The 23,702-nt window shown below is 48.5% G+C and overlaps 1 protein-coding gene across 1 annotated transcript; it reads left to right on the forward strand.

The window, feature by feature from the left end:
• Positions 1 to 11,493: 11,493 nt before the first annotated feature.
• LOC125745503 (insulin receptor substrate 2-like) lies at positions 11,494 to 23,580 on the forward strand. Its single transcript, XM_049018452.1, has 2 exons — positions 11,494 to 14,703; positions 21,675 to 23,580. Exons 1-2 carry the CDS (start codon positions 11,706 to 11,708, stop codon positions 21,677 to 21,679), a joined length of 3,003 nt encoding a protein of 1,000 aa, XP_048874409.1. The 5' UTR covers positions 11,494 to 11,705; the 3' UTR covers positions 21,680 to 23,580.
• Positions 23,581 to 23,702: the final 122 nt, after the last annotated feature.

The following is a 23,702-nucleotide window of genomic DNA, read 5'->3' on the forward strand; positions in this document are numbered from 1 at the left end:
GTACATGCCCCATTTAGGTTCCTGGTTCCTGGTCTACAATCTTCAGCCCCTGCCCTTAAGTCTGCCTTCTGGTTCAGCTGATCCCGTTGCCGTCCATCCATCCAACTGCCCAAATCCCCCTGGTTCCCAGTTTCCAGCAGTGCTGGGACTGTCGGTCTCTAGAGGCTGTTGGGTAGAAGACCTGGCATGATGGATGGATGGCGCAGATTGAGGACTTTTATCACAGACCTCGTCTATGGAGGCCAATAAAAGGTTATAATTGTTAAGCACTGAGACTGAACCATGACGCCTGGAAGGTCTGGGTGCAAGGCAGGGAATAAGCCAGGATGGGGCGCCAATCCGTGCAGGAAATATATTTTGAAGAAGACAAGTATTAATCAAAACAAATCCAGCAAGTAGCAGATTAGCAACTAGATGTGTTTGGTCTAATTGGTAAATAATGAGGGAGACTGAGGGAGATCCCTGGCGCATGAGGACAGGAAATGTCTGTGTCACTGGATGTGAACAAAGAGGAAGGACTGGTAGAGCTGTACCCACCCCTCAATAATTACTCTCTCACCCCCCTACCCCCCCACTCTATATCTTTTTCCATTATACATTTCCTAAAGGGCAATCCATCCCACAACGCACTGCTGCCAGACGGCGACCATGTTCAAACACGAGTTTGGCTCTCGATGCGAGTCGTCTCACACCCTGTCATCAGCCTGGGTCTCTGAAAGCGGAGCCTGGCATCACACGCCCACGCGCCCACCCTGGCACATGCCAGCCACGTAACTCCCGCAGCTGACGCAGGGGCGGGCGTCTGGATACGCAGCGCAGGCACGGCGCCGCGGCACCAGGGACTGACGCCGGGTTTCGGTGACTCACCCAGACACGGTAGGTGGGGGCTTTCGCTGCCCCAAACCACGCACTCACACCAGCTCCAACGGATCACTGAGGAAAGTCAGTGTAGCTGTCAGACACCAACACAAACGACGGGGACCCTAACCTTCCTCGAGGCCAAGGGAAACATTCTCCTGATATGCTATCATCATGCACCATATTAGTGGTGCATTTTAGTAGTATATCCAGAATCGGTAACACATATCAACACCCCACACACGGCACCTAAAATATAGAATCAATGACCTCACCATTACAGGGGTCATTTGGAATGTTCTCTGGGCATGAATTCTCCAAGCGGCTGAACATGCAAATTAGAGCCTCATTTTCCTATGGCATATTGATTAAAATGCCACAGGGCATGTCTGCATCATCCCATTGGGCCTCTGACGGAGGTCAAAGGTCAGCCTGTGACATTTGTTTCACTGCCTTTGGTTTTTTTGGCCTAACTGATAAAGCAGACCTCATGCTGTTTAAAATGCAGGGAGGAGGGAGACCAACGGAAGCGGTCGGCAACAGACATTAACGCAAAGTAAAAACTGTTATAAGGTAGATGGAGATGGATGAAGTTTCATTATAGACGCATCTCTCTTCCCAGTAACAGCTCACCATGGTTGGTATTTGAGGTGGGAAATACAGTACAGAGTGGGATTTGACTTATGTAGAACAGAGAGAATCCAGATGGCAGACCACAAGCTTCCTAACATTTTTACATATTTCACAAAGGTAACCATTTTCCTGTCCTTTCAGGCCATCTGGTCAAACTCACTTTAATAGTTTTTAAAGACTACTTATTGTGTTTGATGTGCGGCAGAAAATGTTACGAGATAAAAACAAAGCATTGGGTAATGTTTTCTAGAGCCTTCTGAGTTCGTGCCGTTCCTAAGTTATCTGGTCCGTCCTCATCAGGGCCGACACGCCTACACCAGTCCTCTGACACTTCAGACCCTGATAGGTTTAGCTGCCACCATCCGTTACCTCCTCTTGACTAATCTCTTTGCTCCCACGGTGTTCGAATGAGGCACTCCATTTCCGCACATCTGGGTTCGAAAGACTTCTGGAATGGCTCCTCAAACCTGACCCTAGGTTGCTGAACGATGAGAACGCAGAGCGATAGTTTGGTAGTTCACATCTCACAGGCCCGTCCCCAAAACCTACCATCCTGCTCTGTGCTGCCCCCTGCAGGAATGACCTTGATACATCACGGGTGCTCCTCACTCACGCCTCCGACCTGCCCGCTGCCTCGCCTGACCTGCTTCCCGCGTCAGAGTCGCGAGTTAATAAAAACAGAAGGTCACACGCGACACAAATCGCCCTCCGCACAACGTGACCTCTCAGGAAGGACATGTTTGTGGCCGGCGTGTTGCAGTTGAGGAGGGCTGCCCTCTGACAAGTGCTCTTTGTTGTGGAGAACACAGAGCACCACTGTGTTAGGAGAAGGTCTCCTTTGAGTCCGCAGAGTGTGGCCCATTGTGTCTGGGACAGGAGCCGGAAGCACAGAAGGGACTGTGACTGCCTGACCCATGTGGTGACCACCCGGTGAGAGAGGGGCTGTTTCTCAATACCAAGAACACAAAGATCATACTTATGGTCTTGGCAAGAGCAGTCTTGCTAACATGCCTTCCAAGAACGAACTTGGGATGCAATGAATCATGGGATTGGTCTCATTTGGCGAGGATGCATGTGATGTATCCTTAATATTTTGGGCGGGACAAGAATGACATCTGGGGGTTGTTTACCATCCTCTGAACTTCTGTTCTTAGTATGGGACCTGGTCTTTGGCAATGGAGGATGATGGTCAAGTATGGGAAGAGTACGGTCAAGTAGGCGTATCGAGGAACACCCAGGGTGTGGCTCACTGTGCTTCGCCGTGGAGGCCCCGTAGAACACGGGATCTTCTGTGGCGTCAAGAGGTGCGGCGAGGCTTCTTATTGGCAGTGGATGTGAAGTGAATCTTCAGAAGCAGGAGGACAGTCTGGGATGAGGTGAGCTGGCAGGAAGGGCCCTGCCTACTTGTGCTCACGCTCCTCTCGGGTACTTCCTGACAAACAGGCTGTTTATAGCTGAGGGGGGAGGCGGCAAATGAGCGCAAGTGGGAGCTGTCAGCGGCAGGAGGAGCGTGGGTGTCCAGGAATTAGATTCACGGCCAGTAAAGCTGTGTGTGTGGTACGCAGATGACGCGACTCACACCTGCAGTGCCATGGTTCAGCACGATAGCCAGAGAAAGCGCGGCATGAGAACAGACTGGTACGGAAGACGCTGTCGTTCAAATCCAGCTCCGGTTACCGCTGGCTTCGTTATCTATTCATTAGCTGTTGATTTCTGTCGCAGCGGTGCAATAAGTCTGATTCTTTTTAATTATCGGCTCTTAATGTGCGAACTCCATCACATACTTATGAACTGAACGTCAAAGCAGATGGTACTTAGAATGGCAGCAGCCTTTGCTGTTTTCCTCAACCTTCGGGAACAGTACCTGAAAGTTTCCGTGGAAATATTAGACTGTGAGCGGCTAAGTATCAGATAAGCAGCTGAAAATGAGTGATGAATGGTGGAGTTCTGTGTGAAACTGGGACACTTCAAATAACTGGGTGCCAGGAGACAGAAAAGAGCTAAAACGGAAATCATCTGAGGGAAGAGAGAAACTCTGCGGAGAGATCCTGACTCACAGACAAATAGGCCCAGAGGGATGGTCTCAATTCCCAGACAAAAATGCCTGGAGAGACACCCAGGAAGGTCTAGAGGGGACATTCGGAGTGATTGGATCCGTCCGGAATGTGGCAATGGGGATGCAGTCAAGCTCTACCCAAGACCAAAATGATAAGATTATCTACTATCGCCTCTTGAACAGGCTATGACATCAATGAACTCGCAGAATGTATTCCACCTCTCTCCTTATCCTCAATGTTGCACTGTGCAGTTATCGAGTCAGGTGACTCATCCCAGCAAATCAAATTGTTGGTAGGTTTGCGTCCATTTACAGCAATGCTCTGTGAGTTGAGTTCAGTGCTGGAGCCCAGAATTTTGCCAATGGTGCACTGAGCTGGGCATCACTGTTGGGGCAGGTACTGTGCATCCTCATCTGACTGACTGCTGGTAATTTCATAAACAAACATAAGACGGTTCATTTAGCAAGCAGGTCTTCCCTGGTCACTGTCGCCATTCAGCTGTATGTCTAACAGTCCTTTTCTCTTTCATCACTGGCATCAGTTGACTAATTCTAGTCCAAACATTATTACACAAATTTAGCTAACTGCAGCTCAGAGAATAGACACCTACCCATAACTCTCATGTACGTTTTGAAGACATGTTGCTTAAAAACTGAGCCGTAAAAAGATACTGAGTCCAGGACACCAACCTGCCCCCCCACCCAAAAGGAATAACTTAACCGTCTCGGACACTGGCTCACGGGATCACACTGCCTTACAAGCACACCCCCCTGTCTGGACTTCTGAATATGCTGCATTGTAGTACCAGCATGGAGGTTTAGCGGAGACTCATCGGAGGTCAAGGACAGGGCATCCTGTGCTGCGATTACAGTCACGTGAGCAGCATTATCCATGGAGGCTAATCACAGAAGCCTGGCAGTCACCCCCCCCCCAGGGGTGGGTCACATGGTCTCAGAAGGAGCATTCCATTGAAGGAGCTGCTCGTGAATGTGAACACACACACACGCACAGACAGATCGGCGCTCATATCTTTGTGGGGACCGTCCATTCTTTTGGCAGACACACACACACACAAAAACACACACACACACACACACATTTGTTTATCTATGATTATAGGAACTATATATGATTATACCCCCTCCCAAAAAAAACAGGAATAGATGAAAAACAAGCCGGATGTCTTTTCACCAAACCTTCAGGGTTTCTCAGCATATATACACACAGACTTTGGGTTATGAACGTTGTATTTTAGCAATGTATACAAATTTAGCAGGACTGGGGAAAACAATAGACAGGAATCCTAATTAATCCTAATTCAACCTGCACAGCAAAAGAAGATAATCAGGCAACAAAAGAAGCAGTTGACATTTTCCAGTTGCCAAAGGCTGACGGTCTAATACATGTCATTTAAATTCTCCAAACATGCAGAGACCAGTGAGACACACATGTTCTGAGCTGCAGGTCACATGCTCAGAGCTCAGATGGACACCAGGCAGGCATGTGGCACTGTGAAGCGTTTAAAGGTGAACCCCCACCGGCTGTTAGCGGAGATGACCTACACACCACGACAGGACACCATGCTGTCATGCTGTCTCAGATTATGTCTGCCTATGATAATTGGCCAATCCAATTTGGTACTCTTCAACCCGTCCAATGATATTTCAGCATCGTCCGCCTGTGTGAGCTGTTTCTGTGAGTTGTTGCGAGGCTTTGGGCAGGTGCTCACCAACCAACCAGTGCTTTAAATCTACTTTGGCCTAAGCTGGTTTGGTTTCAGCTCAAAGGATAAGCATATGAAATCAGATTTTGCAGAAGACCAAAGAGATGGTAATGCCTGTACTCTGATTTTCTAAACAATATTGTGTCTTGAAAAACCCGTAATGCAATGTTTCCCAATCTGGTCCTCAGGGACCCACAGACGGTGCACATTTTTGCTCCCCTCCAACTCCCGGTAGCAAAAATGTGGACTGTCTGCCGGGGAGCTAGGATGGAACAAAAACATGGACCATCTGTGGGTCAAAGAGGATCGGATTGGGAATCACTGTTCGCCTGGACTGGAATGTGGGAAGTCCATGGAAACTCTAGGTAATAATTTTGAGATAAGCATAGCGCTCTGCTGCAATAATCCTCATCCAAGACCACACTTGTAGTACAGTCATCTCCGCCTTTTCATGCCAAAGTCAGTAAGCAAAAAACAAAAACGATGATAAAGACCTCCATCAACAATCTTGCCCCATGTCTGGTACAGATGCTGCTGGCGTCGGCCCATCTGTTCCCGCCCCGGCTGCCCACCCTCTCTGCAGACGTTGACAGCTGTGCACCCTTCAGGACTGACCCCCAGCTCAAAGGTCACACCCCAGCTGCCACGCCCCAGGCACTGGACCAGGAGAAAACACGGCCCGCTTATATGGGCTGCAAAACACAGGGATCCCTTTGTGTTCCTTTACAAAACAAATCCCAGTTCACAGCCAGTTAACAATGTACTCTTACGCACATATTGTTCACCCTACCCATGACAAAGTAGCATACAGACGCTCCTCTACTTACGGATCAAATACGTTCCGAATGGCCATTCGTAACTTGAAATGTTTGTCAAGTCGTCATTCAACATCATTTAAGGGTATACGCAAGTGCAAAGAACTGGGATGCTGGGAGTACGCACGCTACGCTGCTGTGCGGCGGGATTAGCGGCCAGAAGTCGAAGTCAGAATTGGCGTGCAGAAAAAAAAAATGATGTTGAGGACAGGAAACGGGAGCCCAATGAACACAATTTGGACTTACAGTCCTCTTCGTTCGTATGTCTGAAAATTCGTAAGTTGAAAGTTCGTAAATAGAGGAGGATCTGTATACTTAAAATCTCTAAACAGCCACGGGAGCGTCAGTCCGCAGTCAGCCTGTTAAATCGTGATTTGCTTTGTGTGTCGCTCTTTGCCTGGTTGAACACTGGCGCATCAGCAGCCGAGGGCAGGTTTGGGCAGATCTGGGACAGCGAAGCCAGGCCTCTCTGCACAATACGCTGAAGGTGGCTGTCGATGGAAGGTGAACGCTAGGAATGCTCACTGCGGACGGCATGTCAGTCAGTGCAGCATGCAATATACAAGCAATCTCCTGATTCCATTTAGGAAGGTTCCTCTGCTACGGTGGTTGAGGTTTTTATACCTGGATAAGGGGCCGTGTGGCCTTTTATAGAGAAAGTAGAACAGGGCGGAAAGAACAGGAATAAAGCAAGATCCACGATGACAAAAAAGCTGCATTTACTAAAATCACCACAAATTCTCACTGGATTCAGTCCTCTCTAAAAAGTAAAAAAAATAGCTCAGCTAAAAAAAGAGGGCTCCTGTATCAATTTCACGAATAGGTAGTTATCTTTTCATGAACATATTCATTACAGAAAGTCAACAACAGAAAATGAAAGTTTGCCGTTTGTCAGGTGTGGCACAAGGCCACTGGTAATACTGAAATGTCCAGAGGCATTTCATGGAAATGTAAAAGACACCCGTCTGTGGGAAGTCCCTTGAAAGCCCCACTGTACCTCGTAGGAACATAACCATCATCTCACACACCTGCATGACTGAGGCTGCAATCAGCCTCATTAAATGCTTTCTAAACACAGGGTTTCTGAAAAAAATACTAAGTTTGCATTTGAACAGCAATTTAACAAATACATTCAAATTCATTTGACTGTGAATTATTCATTATAAACTCCTACATAAACTATAACAGCTTTTGCTACAATAGTTGTTTGACTTGTTTGTGTAAATAATTTGAAGCTAAATGGAAATAAAGTGATCACCCCCCCCCCCCCCCCCCCCCCCCCGCCTATCGCGGAAGATGCGTTCCAGACCCATCAGCGAAAATCCACGATATAGATACACCATATAAATAAACATTTTTCTTTATAGTTTACGTCGTAAAATACCCCTCCCACACGCTTTAAACACATGTAAACTTATTAAAACAACACATATGATATGTGAATGTCGGGCTAAGGATATGAGTAACATAATAACAATATATATATATATATATGTATATATATATATATATATATATATATATATATATATATATATATATATATATACGCATCTCTCTCTCTCTGTATACGTAATGGAATATATGAAAAATAAAAACATATATGACTATCTTCATCCTTCCTGATGTATCGTACCGTCGATTCATTCAAGCCATAATGGCGAGCGACGTCCACGTCACGCTTTCCTTTGGACCACAGGCAAGGTGCGCGATACGCATAGAACTGTGACCCGTCGGGGAACTGCGATATAGCGGGGGATCACTGTACATGGTACTTGGTTATACTTGTCACACGTTTTGATGCTACTCGTTGGTGATTATGATCATATCAATCACTAGACTTTCTTCAGTAGCCGATAACTGCTTTCTATGACGGCTGGAGATTATGGAAAGAACCCTTAGAGAACATACAAACACCCCTCCACAAACTGGTGGATAACCGATCAAGATAATGTGCGTGTTTTGGAAGTGGGGAACAGATCGAAGACCTTAAATGCCAGGAGCACCTATCGCAGACGGTTTGGCCTAATTACAGTGCTGAGGTCCAGAAATAACAGCAAGCTGAAGAAGGGAATTTCCACCGCCTTCAGCAGCCTAACAATTAGCTGCTTATATATGGGGAACCCACCCAGGTCATGAGACCAAGTACCTCAATCTGCTTAAGCAAACATTAATAAATCTGTCATCTTAGCTCTCAAGAAGCCGAACTACAGAGATACAGAGCTTGATGTGTAGTTGGAAGACAGCACTGAGGTCAAAGGTCGCTGCAGGGAAACATCAATCATCTCTGCGACAAACACCAAGAGATGTCTAACTGGATGCTGTGAACTGGATCAGATAAACCCCAGGCAGAACATATATGACACCACTGCATTAAATCAGCTGTCCCACAGTACTTCTGATATATGCTACACATACTCAAGCTAACACATTTCAAACATTCTGTCAACTGTATAATTTTAAAGCAAAAATTAAAACAGAATATCAAGACTAGATTACCATCCTGTTTGAAGCCTTACAAAACAGGCATTTAATGAACTTGCAAATTAATGGCGCATAGCATGTTAATCAGATGTTGGTGAATATTCAAACGTTAATGAGGGGAATATAAGGGGTAGATTGTAATACAAACCTGACACAGTGTTTTACAGTTTATGTAATATCCTGCCCATCCACATTCTTGTACAGCACATAGCACCATGGCAACAGACCCTCAAACTCTCACACAGCGTCATGACAACAGTACCTCACGGCACCACCTATCGGCTACCGTATCCTTGGATGCTCACCATAACAACATCATGACCTACAGAGTACAACAGAATGGTTAAATACAACCCCCAAAAAGTAGTATGAGAATCTGAGCTTGAATTAATACGGTGCCTAATAAACAGTGCCAAGCTATTCAGATGCATAGTGTTGGTCTTTAAGATACAGGCTTTTTCATGTATGGTTTATCCTCACAATAAAATTAAATGCAAATTTTCAGAGCTGCCCCTGTGTGAGCACATGTTACACAGAGGGTGGGGTGGGGGGGGGGGGGGGGGGGGGGTATAGGCCTACACAGCCAGTACCGGTCTCCCCCTCTCCCAGGAACTGCAGATTTCTTGTATTCTAGCCCGGCTGTAAACCACGTGACCTGTAACGATGGATTTTCAGTGAATATATTCTTTGGAGTATTACATTTACATTTCATGTACTTAATGTGATTATAATTGCCTTAATCTCTCTGACTCTTGGTCGTGAATTACAGTTGTTCAATTGGGAACAAACTGAAGGAAGAATCGTTCAGTGGATGAACTGAAGAGTTACACGGCGAACGATACAAACAAATCGGTTTAGTGGCCATCAATTCGTTTAAGCGTTGCTTAAGCGTATTTTGTTTCCTGTGGGTAATTGCGTCGGAAATAGGGGGACGCATCCCCCAAATACATAATTTTAATAAATAAATAATAAATAACCCCCCCATAAATAAATAATTAAGTGCATGTTCCTTATCTTTCATTATGATTCCGCGCATGCAGATTTTATCATATGGATCAGTTGTTTGGTTATATTTAGTTATGAAACTGTACCCTAAATAGTCTTAGGTGTTATTTTAAATGACTAAATCTCTATTGTTCAAAAATTATTAAAAACATTTCTGACGCCGCTTCCTTTCACGATGTGAAAACTGCATGTGTGCCCATTACAACGTTATAATATACATTGCACCCCCCTCCCCCTCTCCGGAGAAATTCGGTCCTCCGCAATGTCAAACTCCTTCCGATGCCACTATGGAAAAGCTCCAGTTTGCGAAGCATTAAAATCATACCGGTGCCACCACTACTGATTTAAAACGGTCTTTTTTGTAGGCTTGTGTAACCTAAAGTCCATGGGTCGCTGCTTTTTGCGACACCCCGGACACACGCACCCCAAGCACCGAGTTATCGCTGCGTGTTTTCCCGGCCGCCGGGCGGATTCCCCGCAGGGTGAATCCCAGAGCGAGATGAATCCCGCATGACACACGCAGAGCCGCCGCGCAGCCATGCAGCTCCGCTCCGCGGCCATCAAGGACCGCCCCCGGCGGCATCTCCCGTCTCAGATCCCGGAAGAAAAAAAAAAACTATCGAGAGTCCCTGTCAAAGACTAAAAATACTTTTCCACCACAGTCGTGACATTTGCACAGACGACTTACCGGCTATAAATTACGCTGCTCGACATAACCGCTTTTAATTCGCTTCTACGGGGAATATTCTGTTCCACCGGGAAACATTTAATTATAGACATTAAATGTGTTTTGGTCGACTAAAATTTCAGACATTTCTATATAAGGAACACGAGCGTGAAAAATACATGAAAATACGCTAGAGGCACTGTCGTGCTTATATATCCCAGCGCTTAAAATAGACGACCATTCGTGTTATGTAACCAATAAAATCTCCAAACGGTCAGCTGTTCAAAGACAGCAACTAAAGCAGAGGGTGCCGATTTGTCGTAACGACGTTAAGTGGGATCCCCCCCCCCAGGTGCATGCGTAAGATGCAGCGCTGCGCTCTGCACTGCAGTGGCCCCGGGATAACACTTGTTTACAACTGTACTTTCTCGTGATTTTGCGCGGCGCCGCTGTTTACACATTGAGCGACACAAACACTGTAATAAAGCCATGGTTCACGGCCTCTAAAAATGAGATTATCTCCGTGAGCCCTTCCCCTAGATGTTTACTTCTCAATATGCCAAGTGTCTTAATTAGGCTACTGAAAAATATTTTCCATGCATACATACTTATGAGTGCTGACAAGTAATTTGCCGATATAACTCAATGCTTTACTTACACACTCGTCTTCCCTTAATACGAGTATCTCACGTTTTCACGGCAGCTTAATTTAGGTTGTATGCTAAGAAGAAAACAGCACCATGCTTAATAACCCACACATATCTCTGATTCCCTGTCAAGTGCAAACAGAATTTTGACAGTTGAAAACATTAGGCATACAGTATATGTTTCACTATCAGAAATGTAATTTAATGCACAGAATTTAACTCGCGTGTATTTGGGGTTCAAAATTAATACTTATACATATTTTCCCTAAAGTGATTTTGGACCCTTTGAGCAAGTGCTAGTTTTTTTACTGTATATTACGGCGGTGAGAGTTGCAGAGCCCAGTCATGCATTTCGCTTAAGGCTTTATTTTGCATGACCGAGAAACGGCGTAGAAGCAGGTGTTACGGGAATGGGAATAAATAAGGAAACGAGTCAGCTTTGCTGTACCCGTTTCGGTGCGCGGAAAGGGGCGGGCTTAATACCTTAAAAGGGAAGGCTATTTTTCTGTATGAGTCGCTCATGTTGTCATCAATCAAAATTCGTAACCAATCAGCCAACGAGATAGGCGGGCCTGCGAACACGCCTTCCCTACGTTTCGCTCCACCCCGTGTGTGTATATGTGTGTGTTTTTCTTTCCTTTTTTTGAAACTAAATCTGGATGCGTAGAGCATCACATGTTGTTTTTCCTGGCCGGTATGCGTTACACTGTGCTAAACTGTATCAGATGCGGAGCGGGCGGATGAGATAAGAGTGTACCGACGCACTTCGGAGCAGATCGCGATAGGGAGCAGAAAGTGAGAGTTCGGGGAGCCGGGATGGCGAGTCCGCCGCACGCCGGCGACGGCGTTGAGAAGTGCGGCTATCTGAGGAAACAGAAGCACGGACACAAACGCTTCTTCGTGCTGAAGGCGCCGGGCAACGGCTGCCCTGCTCGTCTGGAGTGCTACGAGAACGAGAAAAAGTGGCGGAACAGGTCGGCAGCCCGTAGGGTCATACCGTTGGACTCCTGTCTGAACATTAGCAGGAGAGCGGACGCCAAACACCGGCACCTGATCGCCCTCTACACCAAGGACGAGTACTTCGCTGTAGCTGCCGACTGCGAGCTGGAGCAAGAGGAATGGTACGCAGCGCTGGCGGGTTTGATGACTGGAGGGAAAGTACACGCCGGCTCAGAGTCGTCTTTGGTGGGATTGGAAGATGCTGACTATGGTATGATCACGCCAGCGAGCGCAGCTTATAAGGAAGTATGGCAGGTCAATTTGAAATCTAAAGGACTGGGGCAAAGCAAGAACCTGACAGGGGTGTACAGGCTGTGCCTGTCCAGCCGGACCATCAGCTTTGTTAAGCTGAACTCGGAGGTTGCCTCTGTGGTTCTGCAGCTCATGAACATACGGAGGTGTGGACACTCGGACAGCTTTTTCTTCATTGAGGTGGGCAGGTCCGCCTCCACCGGACCTGGTGAGCTCTGGATGCAGGCAGATGACTCTGTGGTGGCGCAGAACATACACGAGACTATCTTGGAGGCTATGAAAGCAATGAAGGAGCTGTCTGAATTCCGGCCGCGGAGTAAAAGCCAGTCCTCAGGCACCAACCCCATCTCTGTGCCCACTAGGCGGCACTTGAATAACCTGCCTCCCAGCCAAACAGGGCTTCTCAGGAGGTCCAGGACCGACAGCACTACAGCTACGTCTCCCGTTGGGAAGTTCAGCTCATGTCGCGTCAGGACTGCCAGCGAGGGGGATGGCACCATGACCCGGCCCGTATCTGTGAACGGGAGCCCTGTCAGCCCCTGTGCCAGTCGGGCCCCTCTGGGGAGATCTAACACGGTCACGGCAAGACCCAGCCGCATATTCGAGATGTCCGCGTTGCAGCACAGCAAGTCCATGTCCATGCCGGTATCCCGTTCCCCGCCTTCGATCGCCAGCCCGGTGAGCCTCTCCTCCAGCAGCGGCAATGGCTCTGCCTCCGACACCCTTCCAAGGCCTCCCAGCGCTTGTGCGTCTGTGTCTGGCTCTCCCAGTGATGCTGGCTTCATGTCCTGTGATGAATACGGGTCCAGTCCCGGCGACCTGAGGCCGCACCTAGGGAACAGGAGCGATACGCCAGAGTACATGACCGACACGCCCCCTTCACGTGATGGCAGTGACTTGAATGGCTATGAGTTGATGGAGAGGCAGGCCGGGGAGTGCTGGCGGAAGTGCCGCCATGAGGAGTCTGACAAGGCGTACAGGAAGCGGACTTACTCGCTCACCACACCACCCCAGCAGAGGGCGCCCTCACAAGTTTCCTCTACCTCCCTGGATGAGTACACGTTGATGAGAGCGACATGTTCCGCCCTCTCTGGCCGGGGATTACGCAATGTCTCTCCAAAAATTGCATATCCAGAGGATTATGGAGATGTAGAAATTGGGTCCTTGAGGAGCTCGAGCAGTAACCTGGGTGACGATGGCTACGTGCAGATGACTCCAGGGTTGGTACCCCTGACTGGCAGGAGTGAAAACTATATGGCCATGAGCCCCATGACGGTTTCTGCTCCCAAGCAGATAATCAATCCCAGGGTGCATCCGCCGATGGCTGGCAGCGGGGGTAGGGTAGCCTCCCCCAGCGGCTCCCTGGATGACAGTGGCTACCTTAGGATGTTGTGTGGCCACAAGCTGTCCATTGAGAGTTCTGACGGTAAGCTGGTGAATGGCGAGTACATGAACATGTCCCCCGTGGAGCCCTGCGTGTCCTTCACGCCCCCAGACTGCTTCCCAGGATGCCTTGCCTCTGAATCCCAAAGGACATTATCCTCTAGCACACTGCTTCGCTCCCACCGGACCCCCACTAGGAACAGCGATGACAACGATCAGTATGTGATGATGAGGAGCCTGCAGGCTCAAAAAGCTGTGGACGAGATGAGCTGCTGGGTCACGCCTGCCAATTCGCCATCACCCAGGCTAAGCTGGGGAGAGTCTCTAAGAGGGAGGGTCAACCGGCCCACCAGACTGTCCCTGGAGATGGTGAGGACCCTGCCAAGCATGCAAGAACTTCCTCTTCCCAAGGAACCGAAAAGTCCTGGTGAATATATCAATATAGACTTCAGTGAGGCTGCAAGGTGCTCCTTCACCTCACTGCCCTTGGGGGGCCGGGCAACATCCCCGCTTTCCAGCTGCATGAACATGGACCAAGGCACTGTGTCACCAAGTCCCATAGTCGCCAGCAGTGGGGGTCTCCCATCGCTTCCTTGCTCCCATCAGCTGGATGAGGTAAAGGATGACTACACAGAGATGTCCTTCACAGCTCCTGGGCCCTCCTCTCAGAGCACGGATGGCACCCCCCAACCCATCAGCCCCAGCGGCAGCATGCAGCAGCTGACCCTCGAGGACCAGCCCGTGTCAGGAATAGAGACGTTCCTGGTGCCCGTGGTTCAACCTGACCCGGACCGGGGTGCCAAGGTGATCCGGGCCGACCCCCAGGGGCGTCGTCGGCACAGCTCGGAGACATTCTCATCCACCACCACCGTCACGCCAGTATTTCCCTCCTTCGCCCACGACCCTAGGCGGCACGGCTCGGCCTCCGTGGAGAACGTGTGGGCACGTGGCAGCCAGAGTTCCGACGGGGAAGCCGGGAGCCCCATGTGCCGGGAGACCTCAGCCGGTTTCCAGAATGGACTCAACTACATCGCCTTAAACCTGATGGACGAAAGCCTGGGCGCCTGTAAGAGCTTGATGCAGCTTAAAGCCACCAGCTGCTGCAAAGGGGGCATCAACGCATTGCACGGTGTCCCATTTGTCAGCCTGGCCTTCAAAGAGGCTGCTGCTGTAGTTAAAGGTGAGTCTCTCTCCCCTTTGCTCGGTGTCAGAAGAAAATGTAACATGCATGGGCTCTTTCGGGGGCTGTTTTTAAGATAATGAATCTGCATTATAAACTACCGTTTAGTTTCCCCACTAGGGCCACCTGCTAAGATTCTGTATATTCCTTTTGCACCGTTATGCATTTTCTTGCGCGTGTGATAATTCTATTGAACTTTGCCGAGTGGCATATAAGGAGTGTCGGAACACGCGACTCGTGGTCCCGGTGACTGCAGCACGTGGATGCTGGCTGCATTAACCGTGTCTCCGTCACACACACACGCTTCAGGGGCTGTTTCTGATCGACTCTGATATGAGTGCGTTTCCCCACATGCTGAACTGTTGCCATGGTTTTTCCAGGATAATTAAACGGAGGTGAAAATTAGAGTGCTTTGGCCCTTTAATGATGCAATATTTATGTGTCTGCCGTTTAGGGCTGGATTATGGTTACGTGGTATTCCTGATATTTTTGGCAGCCTTTTTTACATTTTAAGGGACATGGATAAGTGTAGCTTATTATTTTAAAAACGCAGCTGGCTGGATGGTGTTGCGTAATGTGCACTGGTGAGGTCCTGCTTCTGGTGCAGGGAGGCTGGTGTTTTAGGATGATGTCGCAGTGCCCTGGGATCAGGGGATGCAAGCGCGACGTCCGTTTTCTGATAAACGGCCTAAATACGAAGCCCCCACAGCCGTTTTAAAAAAGCACAAAACCATTGACCCCCTTACGGGAAGCATTTTGCTTTTCTTTTAATTTCTTCTGGCCTTTCAGATTCTAGGATTGAATCTCCTAAGTGTATGCATGACATCTGCATATGAGAATTGTTTTAAACTGAATTACCTTGGAGAGCCTCTACACGTAGATGCAGATAATTCGAGGGAACTACATTGCGGATCTGTTGTATGTTTAGGCACGTCTGCTGGCGGAAGTCACCGCGCCGGTGACACCGACTGCCGCGCAGAGTAAATACTCACCCCGAGCGATTGTTTAGTTTCTTTCCGAGACGCCGCTCGGAGCCTCGTAACAAACAGCAGGACACGCGATCGCAGTCTCATTTCACCCTAAATACGCCGCTGTCTGCTCTCTGCCCTAAAAGACGCTAAAGTGTGCTTGTGTTCTTAATTTTATTTTTCAAGCAAACGAATGAAATGGTTCTTCTCGTTGCGAACTAAAAATGTGTATTAGTTTTGTTGTAATTCTTCTAGCAGTATATAGATAAATTGGGGCAGGTCGTTTATAGCTTAATGGTGTGACACTTTGATGCCAGACCTATACTGTAGGATCCTTATGTTAAATATAAATCGTCATTGTACTGGAGGGGGCTGACAAAAACGATTTTTATGAAGTCAGACATTCAGTCCTAACACATGCTTTTGCATGGGTAGCTGGTTTGGTCACTGGGACCTGAACTGGGGCTCTGTAAAACATCTCTGTGGCCATGTTACCAGCTGACTGCGGATGTTTTTTCCGGATGCATCCGGAGCCTCTTGGATTGAGGTCACAGCACGCTGGCAGTAGACGGACGAAGCCCATAAAGTGAATTCGCATGTCCGCCGTGGGGAATCCTCGCCACCTTCCCACATGTACGACGTTTTTAATGTGTAGCATCCATTTTGAGAGTGTGCTGGACAGCTTGGGGCTGGGGGGTGCAGAGGTGTGAGTGCCGGGCTGTTCCGGGAATGACCTGCCAGTGGTGCCCGGCACAGAATGTAATAACCTGCATAAATAATTTAGGTCCACGGTAGGAATGTCAACAGACAGAACAGCGTTTCCACAGTGGCGTTCCGGCCCGGCCGGATTCCGCCTTTCACTCAGGCATCCGACATACCGACTCTCGCCTCTGGAATCCTAAATATCCAGACTGCTATGCTACAAGTCTTGGTTCCTCCTCTGAAAACAGCTACATGAAAATCGCCAGCCGAATACTGTCAGTTTTGCACCTGCTAAGTACACACCGGGGGGGCAGGGGGTGTGTGTGTGCACACAGCTTAGGTGGGGTTTTTGTTTTCTGGTCGTGTGGGTGAGTGTGGGGGGTGCGGGGGCCCTCTTTCGGGACACTTCTGCAGTTCTCCGTCACATTTTCGCATTGCTGTGTGACTGCACCTCGTTCGGAGCCGAGGCCTCACAAGAGCTCGGAAGCTGAGATCGCTCTGTTTTCCGAAGGGTGCCCCCCCCACACACATCAGAGCAGAGAGTAAACACTCCCCCCCCCCCATCCCCTCCTGTATTCCTCCTGCTTGTCTTGGGCCTCCATGACAGGAGCTTTATGTGTGACAGATGGTTCACCCTCGACACCTGCCACTCCAGCGATGGCTTGTGCCCGAACTCCCCAGAACCTCTTACAGCACAGTAATGGCTGCCCACCATCTGCTATAGCAACTCCACAGGAGCTGGTATTTGTCCTTCATTCGGGGGGGGCGGTGCACTTAAAGGCTGCCTTTCCACAACCGAGATATTCTTTGGCTGGTGGATGGTGGCTGGGGGGGCGGTCGGGCTTGTGTTTATATGTGTTTTTGATGAGCCTTATAGAAACTCAGAGGCACTCATTAGCGTCCTGGGTCCGTCCTGGGGGCCGGGGGCCCCGCTTATCGCTGGACGAGGAGATGGGTTAGGTTTCCCGCTTTTCTCATTGGTTCAAAGCCTCAGCCTCACTCGCTTTGAAAGGCTGCTTTTGATTGTGAGGCGTACAGGCCTGGAAATTTGAGCGTGTTCTCCAAGCCGAACGTGGGCGGAGTGTGCAGCATCTTTGTTAGTGGAGGTTGGTGCCCCCTCCCCCTTTTATTAGCCAATCCTATACTCTAAGAGGGGGGGGGCAGGGGCCATGTCAGTGTTTCCATGCCGCCAGTACAAACCCAGTGATGAAAAGTAGGCCGTAATGTTCCAGACGCTGATATAAACGGCACAAACGTTACTCACGTTTATCGGGGATTAGAGCGCGCGCGGTGGGGGGGGGGGGGGGGGGGGGTTATATGCGCACGGTGTTTGGAGGTGCGGACAGGGAAAGGAGCTGCGTCAGTGTCAGACACCGGGAGTGCCTGGGGGTCCCGGAAGCTGAGTATCTCTGCATCTCCAGACTTCAGCTGCTTCTGGAACGTGGGAGGTTCAGGAAGTGGCTTCAGATAGCGGCATCTGTTGGGAACACGAATACGAAATTCTCAGCGACAGACCCCGTGAAAATGTCCTTCAGAGAGCTTCCAGGCCGTAGCCAATGCTCCGCTCTTTTCACTAGATGCAGGCAGGGTGCCTCACGGGTCTGTTGTTGATAAAAGCTTTGCGTAATCTTCTCTCCTGGGAGACCGAATGTTAGGTTGTTCTGGGACACGGTATTCTACTTCTTGAACACTGTGTTTTGGTTCCGGAGGTTTCCTCAGGGCTGGGTTTACGCATCCGCGACTGACCTGCTGAGCAAACAGAGCAGCGGGGTGGATGGAGGAGCCTCTGTGAGACAGTCATGGCGTCACACGGCGATGGTGGTGTGGTCGTCTTTGGCCCTGTTTGTAGATGAAATCTCTCATCTTATAGGGTGGGAGATGGTGGTGGAGGGAATCCTCAATCTCAAAAATCGCTTTGGGTTTCTTTAGGGGTCTTGGAAAATAACGGTGCCCTGTGACATGTTTTTAAATGAGCAGTTTTCTCCCTGGGGAATGAAATGACCTCACGAAATGAAATATGAAATTGATATTCTTATAGCTACTGTTGGATTTATAATAGGGTTTGGCTTTCGGTGCCGGGTTCTGGCTGAGATCTCCAGTGGAGCTGATCATGCTGGTGTTTGGGAAGAGACCCCTCCCCCCCCCCCCCCCCGCCCCCCCCAACCAAGGTACTTTCTTCACCTTTGTGAAAGACAGCTGACCCTGAGTCAGTGCCTGACAGTATGCTCCCCTAAGCGGCCTGTTGTCCTCTGATCTTCTTCAGATCAGTTCTGCAGGCTGGCTTGTGTGGTTCCGGGGTGGCGCACAGATCTCCACGTCGTGCCAAGTTTCCTTTGGTCCTGCTGGTTGTGCTGTCACCCCGGGGCAGGTAATTAAACACACTGGGCTGATCCTATTTGCCAGGCTCTTCTGACTCCTGCTTTTGTGAGGTTAATAAGTGCTTTGTCTCACCGTGTGAAGGTCCTACTCTGGGAGTGTTCATTTTTTTTCCCTTCTGATGTTATTTCTCAGTTACATAAGCATTTGGGGGGATCCGGGTTGAAGGGGAGGGGGTGCCTTGTGGACTGGGTCGGTTTAGCGGAAAGAAAATGTAGCCAGTTTGGGGGCCATATTTATTGCCCTTTGGGAATGACAACAATTCCTCATTGATCTTGGAGTTTTCGTCAGCAGACAGGAAGTCTGCTGTGAGAAGAGGGTTGGGGGGGGGGGGGGGTAACTTTGAGTGAATGAACCTGTTGTTGTGGCCCAGCGATAGGGGTGACGCCGCTGCCCTGGTTGTGTGCTGCCGCCCATACCGGTCACCCTAAAGGATCCAGGGGGACTGAAATGCCAGTGTTCAGCCCTCAAAGCGCCCCCCCCCTTGGCGTTGGGGGCCTCGGCGGCCTTCTGTCGGGAAACTCACAGCTCCGACTGTGTCCTCTATCTCTGCTGCGGCACAGCTGCTCCTGCTATGCTAGCAGGGAAAGGTTAACGAGTTGAAAAATAAATAAATAATGTATAAGTAACATGAGCACATGATTTGTGAGGCGCGGAGGGGGGGGCGTGTAGATCTCTCCACCATCGCGCCGCTCTTGGCCACGGCGAAGCCCCAGCGAAGGTGTAATTGGAGCCTTGTGTACTTTTAATATTTTTTTCTTCCACGGGCTGCGGAGCTTCACTTCCTAGCTGAATCACGCTAGGATGGGTCCTGCTTTGAAGCCTAGTGTCCTGCCATTGCTCACTAAGCCGCTGTATTGATTTTAGTTCACATTATGTTCTGGTGAGATGGAGACCCAGGGTGCAGGTCTCTCAAAAGCTCGAAAGCCCAGGACATGTTTTGCAGCGTGAGTCAGACCCCGGTCGTACCGTAATCTCTTTCTGGGGAAACTTGCTCAGTTTGATCACATTGACATTCACCGGTTCTTCGTCTTCGGAGAATAGGAGGAGCTGGGTCGGGCATTCTTAAAGTTTCAGCGCTTGTTCGACACCGTCTGACTCATCTTTGATCTTCTTTCATGTCCCCGGCTGCTAAATGCCTGCTGGAGAGGCTAACAGGGATCGATTGATGTGGGAGGGAAAACATCCGCAGGGTGATTTTTCACAAGGTGCTTTCTACAGTCGTGGTCCTCGCACGCTGGTGGCAGTCCTTCCCCTCCCTTGTCGTGGAGCTGTGTGACCGGTGCTGTGTGTATGTTCCTGTTTGTACGATTCTGGCTCACCTTTCTGTGGCCATTTTGTCGTCTTGTTCCCCCCCACCCTCCCCCAGTTTTAGCAGCATGGAAGGAGAGGTGCACGCGTTACTAATAACACCAAAATTTCCAAGTTGGAAAAGAGTGGGGACTCTTTACTACACCCAGCTGAGCTTCCAGATCTACAGGTCCAGTGTTCAACTGTAATCAGCACTAGGGCACTTGGGCTCACCTGGGGAGTGTCAGTCTTGCAAGATATAGGGCCCCCTCCCCCAGCTGTATTACCGACACGACCGGCAAAAGCTGGGTGCTATGGGGGGCTTTCTGGCTGTGAGCCAGAATAATCATTTCCTATCCTCCTGCTGGTCTCTGCCTTCCGGAACACAGCAGAAAGCTCTGTCTCAGCTTACTGTGATTTCCTTTGAAAATCAATATTTAAATATTTCATCCTTGGTCGTCTGTAATTATACAGGATCTCGTTAACTTTGGAGTTAAAGGCAGTTTTTCAGTCCAGTTTAAGATGTCGCTGTCGCACAGTTGGCCACTTCTCTCTCTGCTGCGGGCCATAAATATTCACTTCCCGTGCCTCAGATGACCTCCTTGCGTCGCCAGTAAACTCGCTGCCGCTACTCCAGCAAATGCAACGACCAGGATAAGGTTTAAAACGGGGTCAGCAAGGGGAAGTGGCAAGATGGTAGGGATGAGGTTTACGGGATAAAATAGGCGGCTGGCAGAGTGTGCAGCTGGAGTCGAGCCCTTTGAAATCCGTTCTCGTTGGCCGTGAGAAAGCAGGCATCTGAGAAGCTTCCCCCCAAAAGGCACAAACAAGTACGAAAGGGCAAAGGTTAGATGCATGATCTGCGAGCAGGAACCTGAGGACTCTGTCCTGAATGTACCGGAGACCTGAGAAGCTGTTAAAGAATTTAACGTTTAAAAATAGCTGTGTCCCTTCAAAGCCGTTCCCCGGCCTTTGTGAAGATGTTTGAGGTTCCGTTATCTGAGGCCATGATTCGAACATGTTCCTGTTCTAGCCGTAAAGCACCTCATGAAAAGAGAGGACTTTCAGTTTCAACTGAATGAAACTCCGTGTTCAGTGAAGATTTATTTCATGGACGTTGGAAGCTTTGCCCTAGTGCAGAGTTCCTTTGTGAATCATGGCTGGAAAGCATCCTGTATTTGACAGCCATGTGAACCCGTTTGACTCCATTTTTCGGGTTGTGGACATGAGGCTCATGGGAGTTTTACTTACACAAAAATGTTCTGAGGGCAGAAGGAAAAATGATTGGTGCGGAGAGAGAACCAAGCAGATTGTAGAGGAGGGTGGTCCCAGAAACCAGAGGAGGCGGGATCAACTAATCACATGTTTTGTTCCCACCTCCTCTAATTGCTTGGAACCACCTCCTCTAAAATCTGATTGGTTATCTCTCTGAACCAATCATTTTTCCTTCTGCCTTCAGAATATTTTTGCGTAGGTAAAACTCCCATAAACAGACAGCAAGGGGTTTGATCATAGAAAATATGTTGTGTACATGTGCCGCTCAGTTTGCCTGCAAGTCACTGTGTCTAACTGCTTTGGTTACTTGATCTGATCTTGATCTCTCTCTCTCGTCTTTCTCTCATTTGTCTCCCTCAGATTAGAGGATGAACAGAATGACTGCCCCCCACCACCACCACCACCACAGATGGGAGGGCTTCGTGAAATTGGCTGGCAAAGGGGCAGCCCACCCAGGCCTTTTGACCTCGCGCTGCTGTAGATGACCCCAGACCTCAGAGGGTTCCCTTCGGATCAGGAACCACACTGTCGCTGCTCTATTGCGCTAGAAAACTAGTCTGAGAACTGTGAGGTAGATTAAATGTGTAAAGCGTGTGTGTTTTCTCACCCTCCCTAGTATTTAATTTGCATCTGTTTGGGGTGAGCCCTGGATCGCGGCCAGTGAGAAGGTGTGAACAGAACTTGGAGATGTGCGACAGGCAGCCCACTGGTCACATACATGTACATTCGCGGACAACATGTTTATTTATTCATGTGCATAAAAGATTTGTGTGTCCCTGGTGTCATCTTTGGTACGGTCCTAATTTTCCACCATTTTTTTTTGTTTATGGTAATTCAGTAAATTATTGAAGCCCTACCTCAGAGCAAAAAAAAAGCCAGGTCACTGCATAAAAACATAAATAAAACGAAACAAATGTAATTTATTTTTTGACGTCAGATGTTTCGTAATTTCAGTCCAAAGCCTTACAGACGTTGTCGGGAACCTCGGGTTCTGACTGGTCTTACACAAACACCATGCGGGAGACTTGGCCTTCTCTGCGAGAGCTGAACGCGTCTGAAAGTGGATCCTCAACCTACAGATCAGATGCTTAAAGAAAATCACAAATGTTTATTTTGATATAATATGCTTATGATATTAAAAGAAGAAATCCGTCAGAGGACATTAGGTTGAGGTAGGGCGGGCATGCACATTGGTGGTATATTTTAACTTTTAAACCAATAAAAGCATCTGGGTTCTGCACGCATCGCCTGTTCGTGTCCGACACCCGAGGTTCTCCTGGGACTCCACCTACATTCGCTGCTGATCACTGCTCTCTCCGCCCTCGAGCTGCACTGAAGGTGTTGTGCTGACCTGAGCTGATTGGCTGAGAAGACCACCATCAAAGCTGTTGATTGGATGACAGATATTGGGGGAAAACCAGATGCTGAGTCTACGATGGCCATTGTTAATGGGTCTCGTGTGTTTCGGATTTTAAACGGGGCTCGTCGGAACCAGCGAGGGATCTCAGTCCCACAGCACTTGGTTTGTAACGTGAGGCGTATGAATGTAGAGTATCGTGTACTTATCTGGAGATTCAGAAATGGAACTTGACACATCCAACCTAAAATAAGAGAAAGCATCAGGCCTGTGGACAGGAAGTGACCTCACTCATTGTACCCAGTGCTGTATATATAGAGTGTTCATGTACAATGAATCCAGCCAATTACATTTAAAATGGTCAAGTGGACGCTGTACAAACCATAGTACAACAAGGATCTCTCACAGGCCACCCTCCACGTGATGGAATTCCACTAAGATATTTTTATAGCAATGCTGTATTATTTTAAAAAACAAAGTAATACTTGATACTAAAGTAAACCTTGCTACTTAGGTACAAGTTGTTAATGGTATATGCAATGTTAACATTTTTTAATGATAAAGCTTAGTTTACAGAATGAAACCAAATGTATAAATATCATGTTAATATATTTGTTAAAATTTTAAATTAAATTTTTGCTGTTTGTACATTTTTTTCTGCCAACTTTTAAAGGAACGTTTTTTTTTCCGGTTTTGTTATTGGAACTTATCAGTAATTTCAGTGTGACGTTTGTGTTCATTGACAAGCCTGCTAATATTTTAGTGTCTTCCATCGTACATGTCATGTGCTGGAGATTGTGATGCTTACGAGGTGGTGATAACTCAGAACTAGTGTAGTTAGGTATTGCTTTAGTCTGTAATCGATTATGGATTGTTACCTGCAATAAAAAAAAAACATATTTAAGAAAACAGCCCTTTGGATGTGTTCTTGCAGTGGGTTTGCAGGTGGATGGCTTTGTATATGTGGGGATGATTTGGTTTCGGCTGCTGAACCTGTAATGGGAAGGTCACTAGTTCAAATCCCAGAGTCA

The sequence above is a fragment of the Brienomyrus brachyistius genome, chromosome 1, assembly GCF_023856365.1.
Source record: "Brienomyrus brachyistius isolate T26 chromosome 1, BBRACH_0.4, whole genome shotgun sequence".
Taxonomy (NCBI): domain Eukaryota; kingdom Metazoa; phylum Chordata; class Actinopteri; order Osteoglossiformes; family Mormyridae; genus Brienomyrus; species Brienomyrus brachyistius.